The 19,001-nt window shown below is 34.3% G+C and overlaps 3 protein-coding genes and 2 long non-coding RNA genes across 6 annotated transcripts; 1 reads left to right on the top strand and 4 right to left on the bottom strand.

The window, feature by feature from the left end:
* Positions 1–882: 882 nt before the first annotated feature.
* Positions 883–1,488, top strand: LOC108609849 (uncharacterized; the record flags this gene model as incomplete). Its single annotated transcript, XM_018001623.2, has 1 exon — positions 883–1,488. A coding segment is annotated over one exon (408 nt), but the record flags the coding sequence as incomplete, so codon positions are not given.
* Positions 1,489–2,332: 844 nt separating this feature from the next.
* On the bottom strand, positions 2,333–2,787 carry LOC149269873 (uncharacterized). Its single transcript, XM_089464586.1, has one exon. It carries the CDS (start codon positions 2,653–2,655, stop codon positions 2,494–2,496), a length of 162 nt encoding a protein of 53 aa, XP_089320712.1. The 5' UTR covers positions 2,656–2,787; the 3' UTR covers positions 2,333–2,493.
* Positions 2,788–3,629: 842 nt separating this feature from the next.
* Positions 3,630–5,731, bottom strand: LOC108609877 (uncharacterized). Of its 2 annotated transcripts, none has more exons than XR_016269194.1 (5): positions 5,717–5,731; positions 5,328–5,653; positions 5,165–5,241; positions 4,143–5,092; positions 3,630–4,076 (listed from the first exon to the last, which is right to left on the bottom strand). It is a non-coding gene; the product is annotated as an uncharacterized LOC108609877 (long non-coding RNA). The 2 variants fall into 2 exon arrangements; XR_001915606.2 differs by having other exon boundaries at positions 5,328–5,513.
* A 488-nt stretch (positions 5,732–6,219) lies between these two features.
* Positions 6,220–6,934, bottom strand: LOC149269872 (uncharacterized). Its single transcript, XM_089464587.1, has 3 exons — positions 6,775–6,934; positions 6,489–6,706; positions 6,220–6,424 (listed from the first exon to the last, which is right to left on the bottom strand). Exon 2 carries the CDS (start codon positions 6,688–6,690, stop codon positions 6,538–6,540), a length of 153 nt encoding a protein of 50 aa, XP_089320713.1. The 5' UTR covers positions 6,691–6,706; positions 6,775–6,934; the 3' UTR covers positions 6,220–6,424; positions 6,489–6,537.
* Positions 6,935–15,034: 8,100 nt separating this feature from the next.
* LOC149269871 (uncharacterized) lies at positions 15,035–15,926 on the bottom strand. Its single transcript, XR_016269242.1, has 2 exons — positions 15,487–15,926; positions 15,035–15,416 (listed from the first exon to the last, which is right to left on the bottom strand). It is a non-coding gene; the product is annotated as an uncharacterized LOC149269871 (long non-coding RNA).
* Positions 15,927–19,001: the final 3,075 nt, after the last annotated feature.

Here is a 19,001-nt window from a genome sequence, read left to right as displayed (position 1 = left end):
TTTTGAAGAAAAATATATAACAAGTAGGAAAGCTCTAGTCGAGACTGCTCGACTTCGAGATCCCCTTTGAGCAAACGATATTTCAATAATTCTTTGCATGCACATATGCATGCGCACACACATAGTCGCATATGCCTAAATAAGCGCATTCGCCAAAGTACAAGTCTCTAGTATTTGGAATACGACTTTTACAAATTTTTAAGTGTGGTTGTAGCTATAAGGGTGGGGGTGAGTTATAGCATAAATCATAATTCTATAAAGTACATATGAATCTACATTTAAATTTTATATTACTAAAAATTCAATTGCTGATTTTTGAATTTCGATGTTTTAATCGATAACTAAATAAGGGGATGGGCTATCGATGGGAATATATATACTTAATGGAGTCTGCCACGCCACCTTCTGCCTGTTACTGTTACTTTCAACAAAACCAATATACCATAAGTTTCTATTGAAAATGGGATTTGCATGCTCATCCGATTCCTTTTTTTTATCGACAGTAATCGATAAAGTTATTTCGTTTTTAATCCTAATTGGGACACTGGAGACTTCAAAAGTTCTTCAAAAGTCAAGTATTTAGCTCTTATATCTGAGCTCGGGGCTTTAAACTGCTACCACCTTAGCGGCTGAACATCTTAAATGAAGCTCCCAAAAATTCAGAAAATTCGAAGATTTTCTAATCACAAAAAAGTTAAAAAAAAAATTAAGACAAACACGAGTATGCATAAATTTATAAGTAACGTAAATAATAACAGTTTGTCGGTAAGCGGCGAAGAGTTGACGGGTGAGCATTTTAACGAGCGGATTTTGGCCCACATAGACGGTAACGCCCAGTTGCAAAATACCCTCAGAAATGCGCTGTTGGCTGCCAGCCGGTGAGGCACTGCTTCAGATGATTGCCATGCATTCGCCATCGCCCGTGGTTGTCCAGAAGTACCACAGCAGCTGCAAGAGCTGGAGGCCCTATTCCAGCAGACTCATTATCTGGACGTCTTTCTGCGCGAGGAAGCTGCGCTGCGCATCAGCGTCAGCGAGCCGCGCATCCAGGTGTGGCACGCGGTAAACGGCGGCAATGGCAACAGTCAAATGCCAGAGAACTTCTCTGCTGGCAATACACCGGACAACAAGGATGCCATGATCAATAGCGCTAGTAGCTTTACCATGATGCATCCAGCTTTCCAACAGCAACAGCCACAGTCAAGGCATTCCCAGGCCGAGCTCGAGAAGCTATCCAAAATGGTTATAGGCATAAGTATTTATAGTAACAATTTGATGCCAACTTATTAAAAACCATGCAAATCTAGGTATATGGAAAATAATTATAAATTCGTTATATACAACATGCGACTTACCCAACTTATAATACCAGTACCAGCGATAACTTCCAGTAGATATCATTTTGCATTGTGCTCTGTATCCCTAGTGTGAAGAGCAATCTATCCTAATTCCAACATATGGCTAATCTTATTTAAAGATTATATTTAACATTCATGAAAAACCTATTTATAAACAGAGAATTATTTAATAAATTGAAATGATTATTTCAATCGGATACTTACGAAACGAGTCAACATTATAAACGAAGTGAGTAAGTTTTATGTATTGGTGCCACACAGTGAGGAACTAACGAATTCTGACTAACAATTATTGGAAGAAGTGCAAGAAAAAAAACACTTGTATTATGTAGGTATTTAAGTAACGAATAGGCCAAGCAATAGGACTGGTGAATTTTTAAACTCAATTTTAGCCATTTTTTGGAATTAAGATTTACAAAAAAATTTTGAGCAACATTTAAAATTTTTAAATTATTATTTTTTTTCCGAAAAAGATGTGGACCTAACAAAGTCTAGTTGAATAATGATGAATTTGTTCTATTCGGGTCCAAGCCAAGGCAACTAGGATATGTAAAAGTCAGAGGTAGCTGAGATTTATAAAATTGGGAGAGAAAATTTTTAAATCGGGACAACGAATGCTATAATACTAATTTGTAGTACATTTTATTTCAATGACTAAAATAAAAAATATTTTACGATTACGATGCCAGACCCTAATGAGCGAGCTATAAAGTTGACAGATATGTTGCATATCATCAGCCTCCTCGAAGGTATAGCCCTATATTTTCATTCTGCCCAAGTGCAAGGAATTTGGAATTATCGGGCAGAATAAGGATTATTTCATGTCCATGCGCGAATAGACGATGCAAATTATACACACTGACTATACAAACTATAATAAATCTATAAAATACTATAAAGCTTAAATCAAGTAGAGTCTTGTTTGTTTTCAGTATATTTATTAAGTAAAGGTGCTCAATTACACTTATATTTAACGTTGTTTTCTGTGAACATAAATAATTTTGAGAAGCTATATACGATTGTATAGCTGTTAAAGCTTTTCCTAGTATTTTTCTGCAACCGAGATCTCACCACCGCCGCAACCGAACTTGAAAGTCAGCAAGTTCTAACATACCTTAATCTTATCTTAATACAATCATCCGTGCCAGAAACCGGGGATAATTTGACCAGTACAGCTATTGAATGGTCCTTGGAATGAACAGAGGCAGGCATCATAGTAGCCACCAGGCCCAGCACTGCCGCAGATTCCAATGCTGGCAGCAGGATAGCACGTATAGTTTTTTTTTTTTATGTACATATTGTAGAATCCGGTTATAACGACTCCGCTTATAGCGCCTGTACGGTTATAGCGACGAAAATTCTTGTCCCCATACAAACCTTTAAGAGCAAGCTTATACGGTTATAGTGCCTTCCGGGTATAACGACGGTCCATTGAGTGTCGTTATAACCAGATTCTACTCTATAAATGGGCATTTCTCCAGAAAGGTCAACCGCAGCCAAAACATTCAAAGTCAATGAAAGCATGTTCTACTAACATATTTTTTATAACTAATCCATCAAATTTAACTAATATAAACCAATTATACATTTTATCATAAAACATCTGGAAATATTGAGACACAAAGCTGAATAAGTGCAAAAGTTCTGCTTTGAGCATTTCTATTGCACATTTTGTTCTTATCGTTGAGACACTATGCAATGAATCATGATACTTCGAATTTTCTCTATTTTATTATAATTAATAAATTGAATATATTGAAAATCATTTCTAATGCTTTTATTCATGTGAAATTACTAAAAAAATTTAAAAAAATAAAAATAAAAAGTATGGTGGAAAAAATGTCTCATTCGACACGTAAACTTCGACACGTAAACTTCGACTTAAAACTAAAAAATAAAAAAACTACTCTATATTTTAAAATCACATAAAAAACATTGTGAAGATGTGCCAATTCCTAATAATTTAAAATTATTCTTAATAAATTGTCACTTCAGGTTTCGCTAAAATCTCAAGTTGAACTGTTCATTTAAAAATCGACTTACGTTTTTTGTGGCCTGCGAACCTCTTGGTTTTTTGTGATTATCTTGAAAACTAACATTTGCCTAAAATTAGATTTAGCACCAACTATAGAGCTAATCAAGAGCTAAAGGATTCACTATTCGTCAAAAAATGTTTTGGCACTCGTACGAATGTCACATTCGCCACTAGAGAAACGCCCATATATAATATATACAAAGACAGATAAAGAGAAATAGAAGAAAACACTGCAATTTGTAGCTCATATCTAATGCATTTACTATTTAAAGTGTACAAAATACCCAAAGAGTGTTAATAGCATGATCTACAGAAGGCACGACTACAATTAGCTTCCAGACCATGACGTTTCGCCATAGGACCAGGTGCTTTGGGTGGACAGCAGGGCCCGCAGGGACCACATGGTCCGCAGGGTCCTCCACAAGGGCCACATGGTCCACAGGGTCCGCAGGGTGCTCCGCAACAGGAGCCACAGCACGGAGTGCAGGGTGAGCCGCAACATGAATAGCATGGATTGCACATCTTGGTTAGGTATTAGATTCAATTGCTATACGATATAGCTATATTAGTTCAAATCGATTCGCAAAGATGTGCTTTTGGGTATGGAAACAACTATTGATTTTAGAAATGCTGTGAATATTTTCAGTTACTTCGAACAGGCCTCTCACAGTAAATACTGGAAACTTGGAGAAAAAAAAAAAAAAAAACGATTATCAAACATAGGAATATATTTGTATATTCTCACTTACATGCCTAAAAATAGTCACAGAAATTGATATTGCTAAAAGAGCTCTTTTTTGTAGTAAATTCCAAAAGTGTATGTAGAAATTTTTATAAGTTTTTGGCAGTTCTTCAAATTTGTATTATCAAAGCCTGCTTTTTAGAAGTTTTTAGAAATAATACTTGAACTCATTAATAATATAATTAATAAAAATTTTATTTTCTATTGCTCAGCAAATTTATTTATCAGTATAATCTTGATATATTAATATAAATATAGAAATGGTTTTAGCTATTAAAGTAATCTTTAATTTAGTATTTGTACCTATTATGTATAACCAAAAATAGAATGTTTGGTTACAGATAAAAACAGATTCTTTTAAATGACAAATTAGCAGTCAATGATAACACTAAATTTATAATATAAATAAAATTCTGCCAAGAACGGGCTCAAATGAAAATATAGCACTTAGGTAAAGATTATCAACTTAAGAAAATGGAAAAAAAATGAGTAGCTTCCCAACAGCTTCAATGAGTTTCCCTTACCCATAACAATTCACAGAAATTCTTTAGTGGTTTGCCGAGTTCTCTTTACCATTTTTGAGTTCAAAAGCTGATGGCGCTTTCTTCATTCCCAATACCTACGACACTGCCCAATTATGATAATCTGATTTGGTGTCATCAATTTGCTATTTATTTCATATACAGTTACAAAGCAAGAGGTCTACCTATAATTTTTTTTTTTCAGCGCTGCATATTTCCTAAATTTTGTTCCGAAGATATATATAAGAAAAATAGTTAATAACACGATCTACAGAAGCCAGGAGTACATTTCGGTTCAAGGCCATGTCGCTTATAGCAACAAGGGCCGCAGGGACCACAACATGGACCGCATGATCCACAGGGACCGCAGGGACCACAGCAGGGGCCGCAGGAACCGCAACATGGATAGCACATCTTGGCAGATCGAGAAGTTTTACTGTGGGCAACAGACAATATCACAATTATTTATATTTTATAATTGAGAATAATGGATGGCGGTAGTACGAACCTTTAAAAATGTTCTTTTTCGATATGCAAAACAACTTTGGATTTTACAAATACTGTGATTATTTTCAGCTGTTTAGTCTTTAAAAAGAAAAACAATATACAAATGAATTGTTTTTAATATTAAATAATTTTTTTTTTTTTTTTTTTTTTTTTTTTTTACTTACATGCTCGAAAATAGTCACAGATATTCGGTAACTGTATACTGAGCTCGTTTCTGATAGAGATTATATAAAACAATGAAAACAAATCATTTGCTTCTGACTGTGCTCTCAAATTTCCATTTCAAGGCCTTCTTTGACGACTTACATTGCCAGTTAAAAACAAGTAATACTGTCCGATTACGAAATACCCTTAATCGTATGTAAACATTTTGGTAAGCAATTGCACAAAAACATTGTAACGCGCATTATGACTTTTGACTGGTAATTTGAATAAAATTTCTTCTTAAAAGTTTTTGTTTTTTTTTTTTTTTTTTGATATCACATGGAAACTGCACAGTAATTTTAAAGTTGCAGCTTTTGGCAAAATTAAGTAAAGCTTAAAAAGGATTTACCTTTTCTGAAAATGTCTTTAAAATCGCCTTGTGAGCGCAAAAAATTTCCACAGGAAACGCGAGCATTAGGCGTGAGAGCACTAAGCAGTTCGTGATTTCGAGATTTGCAATGTTTTTGCAAAATTTTTCATACCGGAGAAAAATTTAGTCCCTTTCCAATTTCGTCAAAAAAAAAAAAAAAAAAAAAAAAAAAAAAAAAAAAAAAAAAAATTAATAAATAAAAATAATAAGACGTATTTTGAATTTTATACATATGGTTTGGTAAATATATACGGGAATGTCATTATGACAATCTGAAATTACGATCACAATAGGTATCCCCTAAATAAGCTACCATAGCTCAAAATGCACGCTAACTGCATATTCAGCGGAACGCATGCCTGCGCATGTATGTGTGCGCATTTAATGCTTTATTTGATGCACAAAATAGCGAAATATTGGATTGTCGCCTAAAGCCCTATTAATCATATATACATAAAAATAAATAAATATTCCCACAATAATTATTCTATTATTAAATTATGGTTTTATTTTCCTTGTCTAGTTTTTGTTGAAAAATGGCATTGATGGTGCAACGCCATTTCGATTTATAAATAATTTTGAAAGACACTGAAGGTTGGAATTCTTCCTCGACTTCTTCCTAGATTTCTTCTGTATGCCGAATCCTTGATAACCGCCTCGACCATGCGATGTCAGTGTTAACTGTTTCTGCACATAGAATTTCGAATGTTTATATATACTGATACATGTATTACTTTCCTTGTTTACTTACCAGAGCGAAAATGGGAAACGCAAAGGACAATATTCGCAAACAATTGAAACTACCACGACGTTCCCCAACAGCCATAATGACAGCCGCCCAAGCCCCGACATGCGCCAGCCATTGAGCCATAGCTGGGATCATAGAATCCGCTCGGGGCACAGCTGCCGCAGGAGCCGATACAGGCGGCAGGATAACAGGGCCAGCTACACATGGTGATTTGGTAAGAGCTACAAAATGAATTAATTCGAATAGTTAATAAATTAATATATATGAAAGTAGTAGATTAAATTTTTACATTTATTCGGCTACACGAAAATAGGAAAAAATTTCTAGGTTTTCCAAAGTTATTTATTTTGTAAATTGTTTCCGAGAGGTTAAAAGGATGATGTTAAACTGAATAAGGGAGAATAATTCACACAAGCTGCTCGAGTAGCCTGACTGACTGAGACGTCAGCAACTGCTTTGTTCACGAAAATAATTCAATTTAAAATAGCAGATCTTCAAATTTCTCACACAATTTTAATTAAGTTCTTCACATGCTTTTGTTACACCTTACATTTAATGGCTGTCACTCTTAGGCTGACAAAATATATATACATACATTTATAAGAGAGACAATGAAGAATCTCTGCTTAAAGTGCCAATAATTAAGTTAAGAGCCACATGAATTAAAAACTGCCGAGGCTGAAGGCAAAATGTTGAGTGCATGAAAGACAAAGCGGAAATTAATATCACGCACGCTGTGCGACAGTGTTGAATAAATTAAATGATATTAGTCGCTACTTTGTATATATATATATATATCTATATGTATGTATATGTATATGTACATATGTATGTGCTATATATTCTTGTGGTTTATGTTGCTCTTGTTGTTGCGCATACGCAGCGTGTGACGGGCAAAGTCGAGCGACTTGTCAATGCTGTCAGACCATCAACTCAATAGCTATCTCTTTCCCTTCTCTCTCTCTCTCTGCCTCTCTCTGACTCTCTCCAAAATTAAGTGCGAAAATGTGCAAATTAGATTTTGTGGTTGACGTAAAGACTCCAACACACCCACACCCCCACACACACTTACACCCAACAATGCGGAGCAAATGGGACAACAACAACTCACCTTTAATTACAGCTAGTCAATGCGGCGTATACGCAACGCGGCATCCAGTAAGCAACAAGAACTTTTTGACACCACGCATATGAATTAATTAGCAATTGCCAGCACACAGTCTGCCTGACATGCTCTGCTATTTACAAGCAGCCTTCCTTCCCCCTTCACTGACAACTAATATATGGTGTATATACGAGCATTAAATTAAGAATGTCGAAAGTTGGCGAAATTCGCTGCGAGATTGTCGACAATTTAATACACTCGGAAATTTATTTAAAAATTATTAAAAATACCTACCGAATTAATTAATATAAACAAATATATTTAATATTTTTATTAAAAGAAAAATACATATATATAAAAAGTAAAGCATTTTTCTCTCTAAATAGAAATTATTAATTCAATTTTTAAAGATATACCGAATATTTTATTAGAATTAAAAATATATTTAATATTTTTTATTAAAAGAAAAATATATATAAAAGTATGGCATTTTTCTCTCTGGTATATAGTTTATTAATTAAATTATTAAATGTACCGAATATATACTTATTAAAATTCAAAATTGTAGCTGCATTGTTATGATTTAATTTATTTATATATATTGATGTTTCTATATTTATACATGATTTTAAATAGTTTATTTATTTATAAATGTGTAAAAATATGTGTAATATATTTATAAATTTATATATTTTTTTTTTTATTTATACATACTGTTAATGATCTATTATTATAATTTATAAAAAATAATCTTAGTGCTGCTTTAATACATAAATTGAATTTATTTTTCACATTTTTATATTTTTTTGATTTTTAAAATTATTTCCCTCATGTTTTGCATAATATTTAATAATATTTAAATTGCAGTTCCTAGGAAACCTGATTAAATACAATATAAATAGAATATATTCTAAATATTCTAACGTAGTCAAAATAATAATAATAAGTTTATATTTAACTAAAATTCAGACTTTTATATACATATATGTATTCCCCATATTTATAAAATTATAACTATATAAAAAATTTAACTAAAAAATGCTGATTAGGGTTTTGTATGTGAATTAAGAAAACTCAAGTACAATTGTTAATACGTAACTTTACAAGCAATGCAAGATTATAAATTATATTTCCTATTGGAGCATGTATAAATTATAATATTATATTTACATGCCATTTGAGTAAAGAGCTTTCAGGGTGAATATTCCAGGTAGGTTGGAGCACATGACTCACTTTGATTGATGTCCAGTTAAGCGACAAATACCAGTTGAGCCTGGGCTTGACAAAAACTTAAGAGGCATTAACCGCAGTTAAATCCAGTAAACGAATTCTCACTCCTGCTTTGCCATATCCTTGATAGCACTTGCATACAATTATAAAGCCATTAATGTCAAACGGAATGACACAGGACACATTCAATGTCCACCCACACACATACACACACACACAAGCACATTCAGTGAGTTGTGAAGCATTGTAATTGATTACACTTGGGGCCAGCTTCATTTGGACAGAGCCCTAAAGACAAGGCCCCAAAACTCTGCATTTAAAAACTATGCTACGGTTTGTTGTAGGGGTAAATTATGGTCTGTGCGTGAGTGTGTGTATGTGTGTGTGGATGTGAAAGTGCTGCAACTGTCAATTTAAAATGTCACAACCAATAATAAACAACAAGACCTACACGCACATACCAGACTGAGAGAGAAAGAGTGAGAGAGAGAGAGGGTGGCAGGCAGACATATTTATTGGACGCATACAATACAGAAATCAATGTTAATTGTTGGCTGAAATCAATTGTTTAAATTGCCGAGCAATTTTTGAAGTGTTTCATTGAATTTCCTTTTTTTTTTTGTCAACTCTCAACTGAATGTTAGTTAACATTCAGGGCATAATGGTTTAGTAGGATAGTATGTAACGGGCAGCAGGAAGCGTTACGATCCATATAAATAATATAGTAATATAGTATATATATATTCAAACAGGTGAGTAGGTCTTGCCTTAGTTTGCTCCGCTCTTGACTCGCGGTATCTCTTAGTCGTTTACTCCCGGCTAAAGTGCTCTTACTACTTTTACATATATTTCTGTTGAAGCACGCTAAAGTGTAGCTGCTGCCAACAGATTTCATCTGTTTTTTATAAGGATCTGTTCGTGAAAGAAATCATTTATTCAATATTTACACATTCCACTTTGCGACGATTTAATAACGCATTTTAAATCGCTGACTCAGCGAGTTTTTTGCTCCATAATTTTTATAAGCAATTCTTGGGTCTCGAGCAGCTCTTCAAAGATGCATACTTTTGGGGTTGACTATGAAAGGGTAATACTTTTTTCGCTACTATACGCTGGCAGAGATTTACGTTAAAATATGTCATATCATTTGTTATTTTAATTGCTTCACGTGCGGAAAAAATTTGAAGTTTTGACTAAGTACACAATTACAAAATACAAATTTTAATTCTAGTGTTATATCTAGAATATTGCAGTAAAGACCCTCAATCTGCATGTCATGGCCAATACACTAATTAAGTTCTGTCTCTATAATACAATTATATGGTATATTATATTCAATATCGAATTACACAGAAATTCAAATTCTCGAAAATTATGGATAACGCATTTTTTTCAAGGGGGTAGAATTTCGGTTTTCGATTTATCGATTTTATTGAGCAGAGTACAAATTATTGAGACTCGACTGTGCATATATTTTAATTTAAATTATTTTTATAAATATGTATATTTAATATATATTTAATATAAGTGAATTAATATAAAATAAATATAAATTTGAAGAAAGAGTTTCTCATCTTGTGAATTCCTGAAAATTTAAGATATCACTGACTAAAGCAGCAGGTCGTATGAGTGCTGGTGCTCTGAAATGGAATTGCGAGAGTTCCCTCAAATAAGGTTTAAAGAGATCCTAAGAGCTGGCCTATAGGTATATCTTTTCGGCAAAATTAGCAAAAGTTCTATTCGTTAAATATTACTAGAAATATAGATTGTAAAGAAAGACAATTTCGAATTGCAGGGTGTTTACTAGCCTATCATGTCATGTTGACAATTTCTGGTCATAATTTCGTCTTCGCCCCAGGCGCAAGTTAAGTTAATGCCAAACAATTTGTCAACAATTCGTATTATCAGATTTTTGATTGAAAATTTTGTTTACTTTTTGTTGACGTTTTGCTGTGCTTCACTTGCAGTTGAGATGAGTGAAGATTGATTTGCCAGGGCAGCCAACAGACACAGTGAAAACAATAGAACTTGCAGCACAGTGTGCAGTTGAAGATGAAAATGATTGATTCGCCATAATGCGGCAGCCAGAGGAGAAGCGAGCGAAGCGTTTGGACTGAGCATTCACTGAAGAGTTTCTATTTGAGTTGAGTTCTTGTTTTAAACTGAAATATTTTAGTGTGTGTGTGTGTGTGTGTGTGTGTGTGTGTGTATTTCTATGCTCGCTGGACTAATCATCAATCAATCAATCATAAGAACGGCAATTGCTGCTGCCATGCATAAAACAAGAGCCGAAAGCGCTTCAAGCAACAAGCACAGCAAAGTATGCAACACTTTGTGCACAGTCTCTGCATGCCAGTGTATGTGTATGTATGTGTGTGTGTGTGTGTGTTTGTATTTCCTTTGTGTTTGCTGTACAACTTAACGGATCAGGCGCAGCCGCAGTTGCCGACTTTATCGCAGTCGCTGAATTTAATTTCAGCTGTCAATCAGCGTTCATTACGCGCTTTAAACCGCATTTGAAGACTTACCAAAAGAAAATTGCGCATACGTCACGGCACAATGCCAGGTAAACACAAGGCCATTCACACACACACTCTCTCTCAGACACACACACACACACACACACACAGTGATACTCACTTAAAAGAAGAGACGCCAAATTGATTGTAATTGACACTTATTGGACAGCAGATGCTGACAGAGTTTCGCCGTGTGGATTGCGAACCTCTGCGCTTTTTGTTTCATTTTATTTATTTTTCTGTCTTCTCTTAAATAAGCTGAGCCCGTGCAGAGAGATTGTCTTAGCAGAGAAATCAATAAACAGTAGTCTACCTGGATGGCTACCTGTGAAAATATTATATAAATATGTGTACTACACAGAAATGCACTGAGCTTAGTTTTATACACCTTATAGCAGACTCATGGCAATAGGAAATGGCGAGTTATCGACAGTAGGCGATAGTCATTCGTCGATAGTCGATAATTGTCTCAAAAAGAAGAAAACATTTAACAAGTACGATAATTATCGTGCTGATAATTATCTATGTTTGCCGATAATTTTCTAATTCTGTACATATGAAAATTGAGAAAAAATTAACCAATTTAACTAAAAAAAATTTTTTTTTTTGCTATATGCATAACAGAGTTCCCTTTAATAAATCTTTGTATATGATGGGAAATACAACAACTAGAAAAATAAAAGAAAGAACAGGAATCTCTTTTGATTTAACAACCAAACAGAGCAAGAAACGACTTCTCAACTGGACAAAGTTCGTATATAACTCGATTGAAATAAATTGCCAGATATTTCTTATTTAAAGCTGGAAAACTGTCGCTATGCAGTTTTTCAGACAAGTATTACAGACAGGAAAAAAAATAAAACAAAAATAAAAAAGCAAAGAAGAAAAAAAAAAAAAAAAAAAACAAAATAATCGGCAAAGCGATTTAGCAATTTGAAATTTAGTTTGTGGACTAAAAACGTGTCCAGCATATTTGATATCTCATTCGGTTTTTTGTTAATGAAACCCACGGGAACGTGGGAGAGATAGAGAGAGTGCGAGAGAGAGAGAGACAGAGAGGAAGAGCCTAGAACATAAACGTGTTCGTTGAATTGATTTCGTAGCTGCTCGGCTTTATGTGGTCAACAAATTGTTTTAAATTTTTAACAACAAGTTGAACAGCCTCCCACACACACACACACACACACACACACACACACTCACACATACGCACACACTCATCCATGGCACACATGGAGAAAGTTTTGTTGAATTAAGGGCCGACTCACTAGTGGCATCCATAGCACTCACTTACGCCTTCTTCGCTGGCCAACGGAGCATTGGATTTTAGCAGAGCTCTGAACCGATGCTAAGTGCAGTTTTTCCAGCTCCAGTTGGAGGTTCGTCCTGACTCTCTGCATTTAAAGTTGCGTCAAAGTTTTTCATTTAAATTGAGCAGCGAACGGAATTCAAGCCAAACGAAGCTGGTGTTTTCAGTACGTTTGATTGACGCACTGAATGATTGCCAGCCCATCGCAGCCGCATTAAAAACTTTAATGCGGCCGTAAATTTATATGCCCTGGCACTTGCTCTGTCACCTGAGACAATAAATCCCTTCAATTTCGCTTTTTCTTTTCTGCTGTTTTCGTTTTCCAATATCTTTAATCAGCTTAAGCAGCGCTTAAGAAATTTCCAAATTGAATGAAATTGAAAATGCATTTGATTTCTTATTTTCACAAAAGTTTAAGCTGCATATGTGTATTGCATAGATGTGTTTGTTAAGCTGAGTGATTGACTAAGAGATTGATTTTTTCTTTATTCAATTTTTATTTGTTTTCAAAAACCTAAGTTTATCATTAAGTTTTGTATTTATTTAATACAAAATTTAGACTTAAGATTTAAAGCTGAAGCATTGGCAGCTGGGAGCTTCGGCATGTCCTTCAGTTTTTTGTGTCCAGCAGAACTACTGTTATTACTGCTTTTTTTACCGCACATATAGACATTTTCATCTTTACTATCAATCTATCTAGCATTTGTTAAAATTAAATTTAACGTGAAACTTCTCACTGGAAATTGATTTCTGTTGAAAAACTCCAAGTCTAGCAGATATCATAATAAATTTGACTACTCTTTGGCTCTGCTATTTATATATCATATTTCTCTAGCTGCATTATTTATGTATGTACCCTGACTGTTTCAACATTAAAGCATATAGCTGTATTTGGTTTGTGGCTTTTTTGGCTGCACAAAAAAAAAAAAAAAAAAAGAAAAAATAAATAAATAAAAGCGACAATCAACAGTCAAGCGGACAAAGAGGCAACAAGAAAATTATAGAAATATATATATATAAATATTGTGTATAGTACATAGTATATATGAAATGCTCATCATATTTTTATAACCACGTAGACATAAAGATTCGTATCGCTACACTTCTAAGGGCCAGCTGGGAGCTGGGAGCTGGCCGGCAAATTTGTTGTTTCGTTGTTGCTGTAATCTTTTGTTATGTGACCAATAAAGTAGGCGGCAGTTGGCCCGCAGGCAAGCTAAAAAAAAAAAGGGAGAAAAAGAAAAAATAAATATATACATATATATGTACAGCCCGTGCAGGACACTGGCCGATGGGCGATGACAGGGCGTGGGCATGGGCGTGGGTAGGGGGGGCGTGGAAAATTGGTACGTAAACCCGACATAAGCCAAATGTGCAATAAAAGGATTTGTGTGAGAAATTGCATGAGCACGCATTTTAAATCCACATTAAGTATGTATGGGGCCACGGTGGGCGGCTGGCAATTTGGGGGCGTGCATGGAGTTCTGGTGTTAGCACTAGGGTAGCCTTTCGCTGCGCGCTGGACAAGCGTGTATAAATAAACATGAAATAAAAATGCAATGAAAAGCTACACAAAAATGTAGCGTGGCGAATTGTTGAGCTGTTGCGGCAACATGATTGAGAAATGATTTGTCAGCCGGACTGTGCAGGCACAAATATGAAATATAGCCAGCTTGGGCAGAGGCTAATAGTGTCCCAGACTCTGGGGGACTTCAAAGTATTCTTATTTGATATACATAAGATTAGATTGAGATTAATTACACTTTCATTTAGCATATCATATTTATCATAATTTAGCATCAATTTTATTTTGAGCCTTGCAAGGCTTCTGTGGAATCATGTCTAATCCTGAAATTTATAATATTATAATAATTTCACAAGTATTTATAATTTATCAATATTTAAATTTATTTGTATTATTAATAGTTTAAGGTTATTTTAAAATTTTCTGTATTTGAAATTGATTAATATATTAAATTTTAAATTTATTTGTATTACTTCATTCAATTTATAGGTATATTAAAATTTTCTGTATTGATTAATATATTAAATTTTAAATTTATTTGTATTACTTCTTTCAATTTATAGGTATTTTAAAGTTTTCTATATTTAAAATTTAATTTATTTGAAGTTTTGTAAACATTTTCAAGCATTTGTATATTTTCTATTAAATTTTATTTATTTTATTTTCTTTTTACATTTACATTTAGAAAATAAAACATTATTTATTTATATTTTACTGAATTATCTCATATTTATATTTCTGCTCAGTTTCAGTTGTATGCTCTCTTCTCTTCTGCGTTGCTAAGAGTATTCAAGCTTCGCTTAGCTAGCTTTTATTTCATTCATTCACGTTGATTCATAAATTAAACATTGTTAAAAGCTGTTATTAAAGGTAATTTCTATAATCTGAAAAGTAGAAATCGTTACAAGCGGCGCAGTTAACAAAGATCTCAAACGCAGCAAAAGCAAAAAAGCCAACAAAATAAATAAAAAATTGACTTGGCTGAATGGCAATTATGATTATGATTTGGGCCCGAGGCTAATCAGACAACTGGCCAGAGTTGAGAGTTGAGAGTTGAGGGAGTTGGCGAGACGCAGTGCCACCAAGTGTTGCAGCAACGTGTGGGGCAAGCCGGCAGATAAATCAAGTTTTGTGGCAACAGCCGTTGACGCCTTTTGGCTTCGTTTGCTTTGCCTTAAAGTCGCTGAGTTAAGGCGATCTGCTCTATCTGCGATCGGGAACGGGGCGTGCCTCGCTGAGTTTTCTGTAAGGCATATAAATTGATTAGGGATCAACGGGGTTAAGCTGATTTATCAGGCGCACTCTATACAGACTTATGCAAACGATGTGTGGGCGCAAAAAATTTTCACTCAAATATATTTCACTCGAGCTACACATATATCATGAAAAACCAACATTTATTTTGTTCAGATTGCGTCTTAAACTAAATCCAATTAATTTCGTTTGGGATTTCTTTTACAAAAAACAATTAACCAAAAGGAAGACATGTCCCAAGCCGCAACGCAAAAAAAAAAAAAAAAATAACAGAAAAGAAAACAAATTCTATGAAAACTAGTTTAACAACTAGAAAACTTTTTGCGAACTGCGCTAAACATCAACAACAGCTACACACACATTCATACACGCAGACACTCACACATACACTCATATGAGTTTTATAGAATATTCTATCTCTCGTCTGCGCTGGCTTTCGTGCAACAAGGCAGCAAATGCCTCCAATGCGCTGCCTCATGTTTGTTTACTCTCAACTTACAACAGCAACAACAAAAACAACTACTACTATCAAACATAGCGCAAACTTTGAAGTGAGCATTTCACCTAATTTCATTTTTGCGCCTCAAGTGTTTTGGCCGTATGAAATCAATTTTAGAAAATTAGCTCCAAATTAAGTTCCTTGACGATTCGCGTCAGTTTTTAGTAATATTCAGTTCAGTTAGAGTAGAGCTATGGTTCTTGTAAACAAAAACAGATTTATGCAGTATTAGTACGACTTGTAGTAGTAGCAGAAATACATAGTAATAAGTCATGCAGGTAGAAGCACTACTAGTAGTAATAGTAGCAAAAGTAGTATGAGTAATGCTTGTACGACCAGTAATATTAACAGAAGTAATAATAGGACGAGTAGGAATAGTAGCAAATAGTAGTAGTCACAGTTATAATAGTAATAGATGCTATAGTATTAAGATTTGCAATAGTAGTAAAATAACTAGTAGTAACAGTAGTAGAAGAGGTAGTAACACAAATAGTAATAGTAGTAAAATAAGTAGTAGTACGAGTAGTAACAGTAGTAGAAGCAAACAAATAGTAATAGTAGTAAAAAAGGTAGTAGTACGAGCATTAACAGTAGTAGAAGTAGTAGCACAAGTAGTAATAGTAGTAAAATAAGTAGTATTACGAGCAGTAACAATAATATAAGAAGTAGTAGCACAAGTAGTAATAGTAGCAAATGTAGTAATGGAATCAGTGCAATAGTATTAAAAGTAATAGCAGTACAAGTAATACTAGTAGCAAAGAATTAATAGTAGTGGAAAAATTAGTAGTAGTACGAGTTATTATTATTATTACTATACCCTGAACGTATTGGGTCAGGGTATAATGTTTTTGTGAAAAAGTATGTAACAGGCATATATATATTCTTATATATATATATTCTTGATGAGTTGACTCGATATAACCCAGTCCGTCCGTCCGTCTGTCCGTATGAACGCAGAGATCTCAGAAGATATAAGAGCTAGTCATTAAAAGATGAAGTGGTAATAATATCAATACGCCAGAATAGTATGAATTCAAAAGAATTGAGGTAGACAACTCACAGAAAGTTATATTGAAAAGAAGTAAAGCAGTAAAGTAATACTAATGCTTTCATAATATCCTGTTGACTACATGGACATAATATGACATACTATTCGACAATAGGTATTATTGCCACGAATTATCGTCGTCATGCTCAAAATACATATTGCTACAACTAAATCCTCATTGAAATCCATATCTAAAGTCAATAGCCGCAATCATGCTCGAACTTATTACCCAATCAATTAAATATTCAGATTTCCGAAGAAAGGCCGCAATGCGAATGCCTAGTCCAAGTGCAGGTCCAATGAATGCCTTTTTAGCCAAGTCACACAAAGGCGCTTACTTAAGATTCATTCGCTTGGCTATGGGCTGCAAGTTTTTCTTGATATTTTTTTCGCTGGGGCTTCCTTTGTGATTGCGTAATTACGTCTAATGAATTCAGCGCAAAACGAAATTGAAAGAGCTCGTCCTGCGCATCCTTCCCAAGGAATTTTATTCTGCTCAACCTTTCTAGCTGATTTTCCTGCAGATGCAGCTGAGGATTTGTTCATGTCGCTTTTCATTTTCATTTCCATTTTTTGTTTGTTTTTTTTTTCCTTCTTGCTTTTTCCAAAGACATGATGGAATAATACAAATATAAGGCTGCCGCAAAGCTGTAGAAGGGTTTGCTCACAAAGCCAATTAAATAGCTTTTTGGTCAATCGATTTTGGCTATATTTATATATATATATATATATATATATATATATATACAAAGTGTGTGTGTGTATGTAAATAAACCCTTAGGCCGAGGCCAGAAGCTGTCAGTTGCTGCCGGTGGCTCGACTCTTTAGCCTTTTCGCCAGCAGCTGCTGCAAGTGCTTTAAGGACATTTTTGGGTAATTGACATTTTGACATCAATTACCGCACTTGCTGGGCGTAAAACTTGTGCTGAACCAGCGCTTGCTTAGTGCCACCTTCCCCTCCACACCATCATACCTACACCGACTTCTTCTTCTTCTTGAATTGGTTTTCGTTGTAGTTGTTGTTTACCGTAAACTGAATTACGAGTGCCACCTGAGAGCTAACTGCTAATGATTCGAGCGCTTTCCAAATGCGAGACAAAAGCGAAAAGCACACCTTGACTGAAAGAAAAGGACAAAAAGTATTTGTAAGGAACGATTGTTAGGTAAAGCAGTCGAAGAAACCGATAAATTCCTGACCAAACCCACAAAATATCAGAAAGCTTCATTTTTTTAATATTTGATTTATGCAGTTATATATATTTTCTATGGCACAGAGTAAATGAATGATTGACTTTACGTATTGATATTACATGACATAATTGATTGAGAGGTCGACTTTATAATTATTGACTGAATTAATAAAACTAAGATACTTACTGACAGAGTGAGTTTTACTAACTGAGTGCCTGATTAACTGAATGATATAAACTTACTGACTGAAGGACTGATGGAAACATACTTAGACACATACTGACTGATATGCTTAGTGATTGAATGATTGTTTGATTAGCTGATTAACTGAAATATATTAACAAATGAACTGATTGATCGATTGAATGGTAAATAGATACTCTTATACTTATTAGCTGATGGACTGATTGACCAATTAATTGACGGACTAGTTGAAATTTATTTACAAATGAACTTACTGATTGATTGATTGGCACATAGATACTCTTATACTTACAAGATGATGGACCGACCAATGGACGATATGCTGATTGACCAATTGATCGACTGATTGATTGGTTGCGAAATAGAGACTTACTGATTGACTGACTAACGGACAGAGAAACTATCTGAATGGATTGATTGACTGAATTGGATGTGTGACAGATTGATGAAATGCATCTTGACTGTCAGAAGATAATTTAACAACTGTCTGATTGGGTAACTGACTGAAGACTGGTTGATTGACTGATTGAGTGATGAGTATTTGATCATCCTTCCTCATAAAGATTTTAGAGAGTTCAACTAGAGCACCTGGTCGATAGCATACTTCCCTTCCTATCCATTCTTTCATCTAG

This window comes from Drosophila arizonae, chromosome 3 (genome assembly GCF_054131065.1).
Source record: "Drosophila arizonae isolate 15081-1271.41 chromosome 3, UAZ_ARI_1.0, whole genome shotgun sequence".
NCBI classification, from domain to species: Eukaryota; Metazoa; Arthropoda; class Insecta; order Diptera; family Drosophilidae; genus Drosophila; species Drosophila arizonae.
The sequence above is the reverse complement of the archived record's forward strand: the minus strand, read 5'-3'. Positions and strand labels throughout refer to the sequence as shown.

Excerpts from the sequence above, each read along its gene's own strand:
- LOC149269873 (XM_089464586.1), bottom strand. The coding sequence starts at position 2,655 with ATGTACATAAAAAAAAAAAACTATACGTGCTATCCTGCTGCCAGCATT.
- LOC149269872 (XM_089464587.1), bottom strand. The coding sequence starts at position 6,690 with ATGTGTAGCTGGCCCTGTTATCCTGCCGCCTGTATCGGCTCCTGCGGC.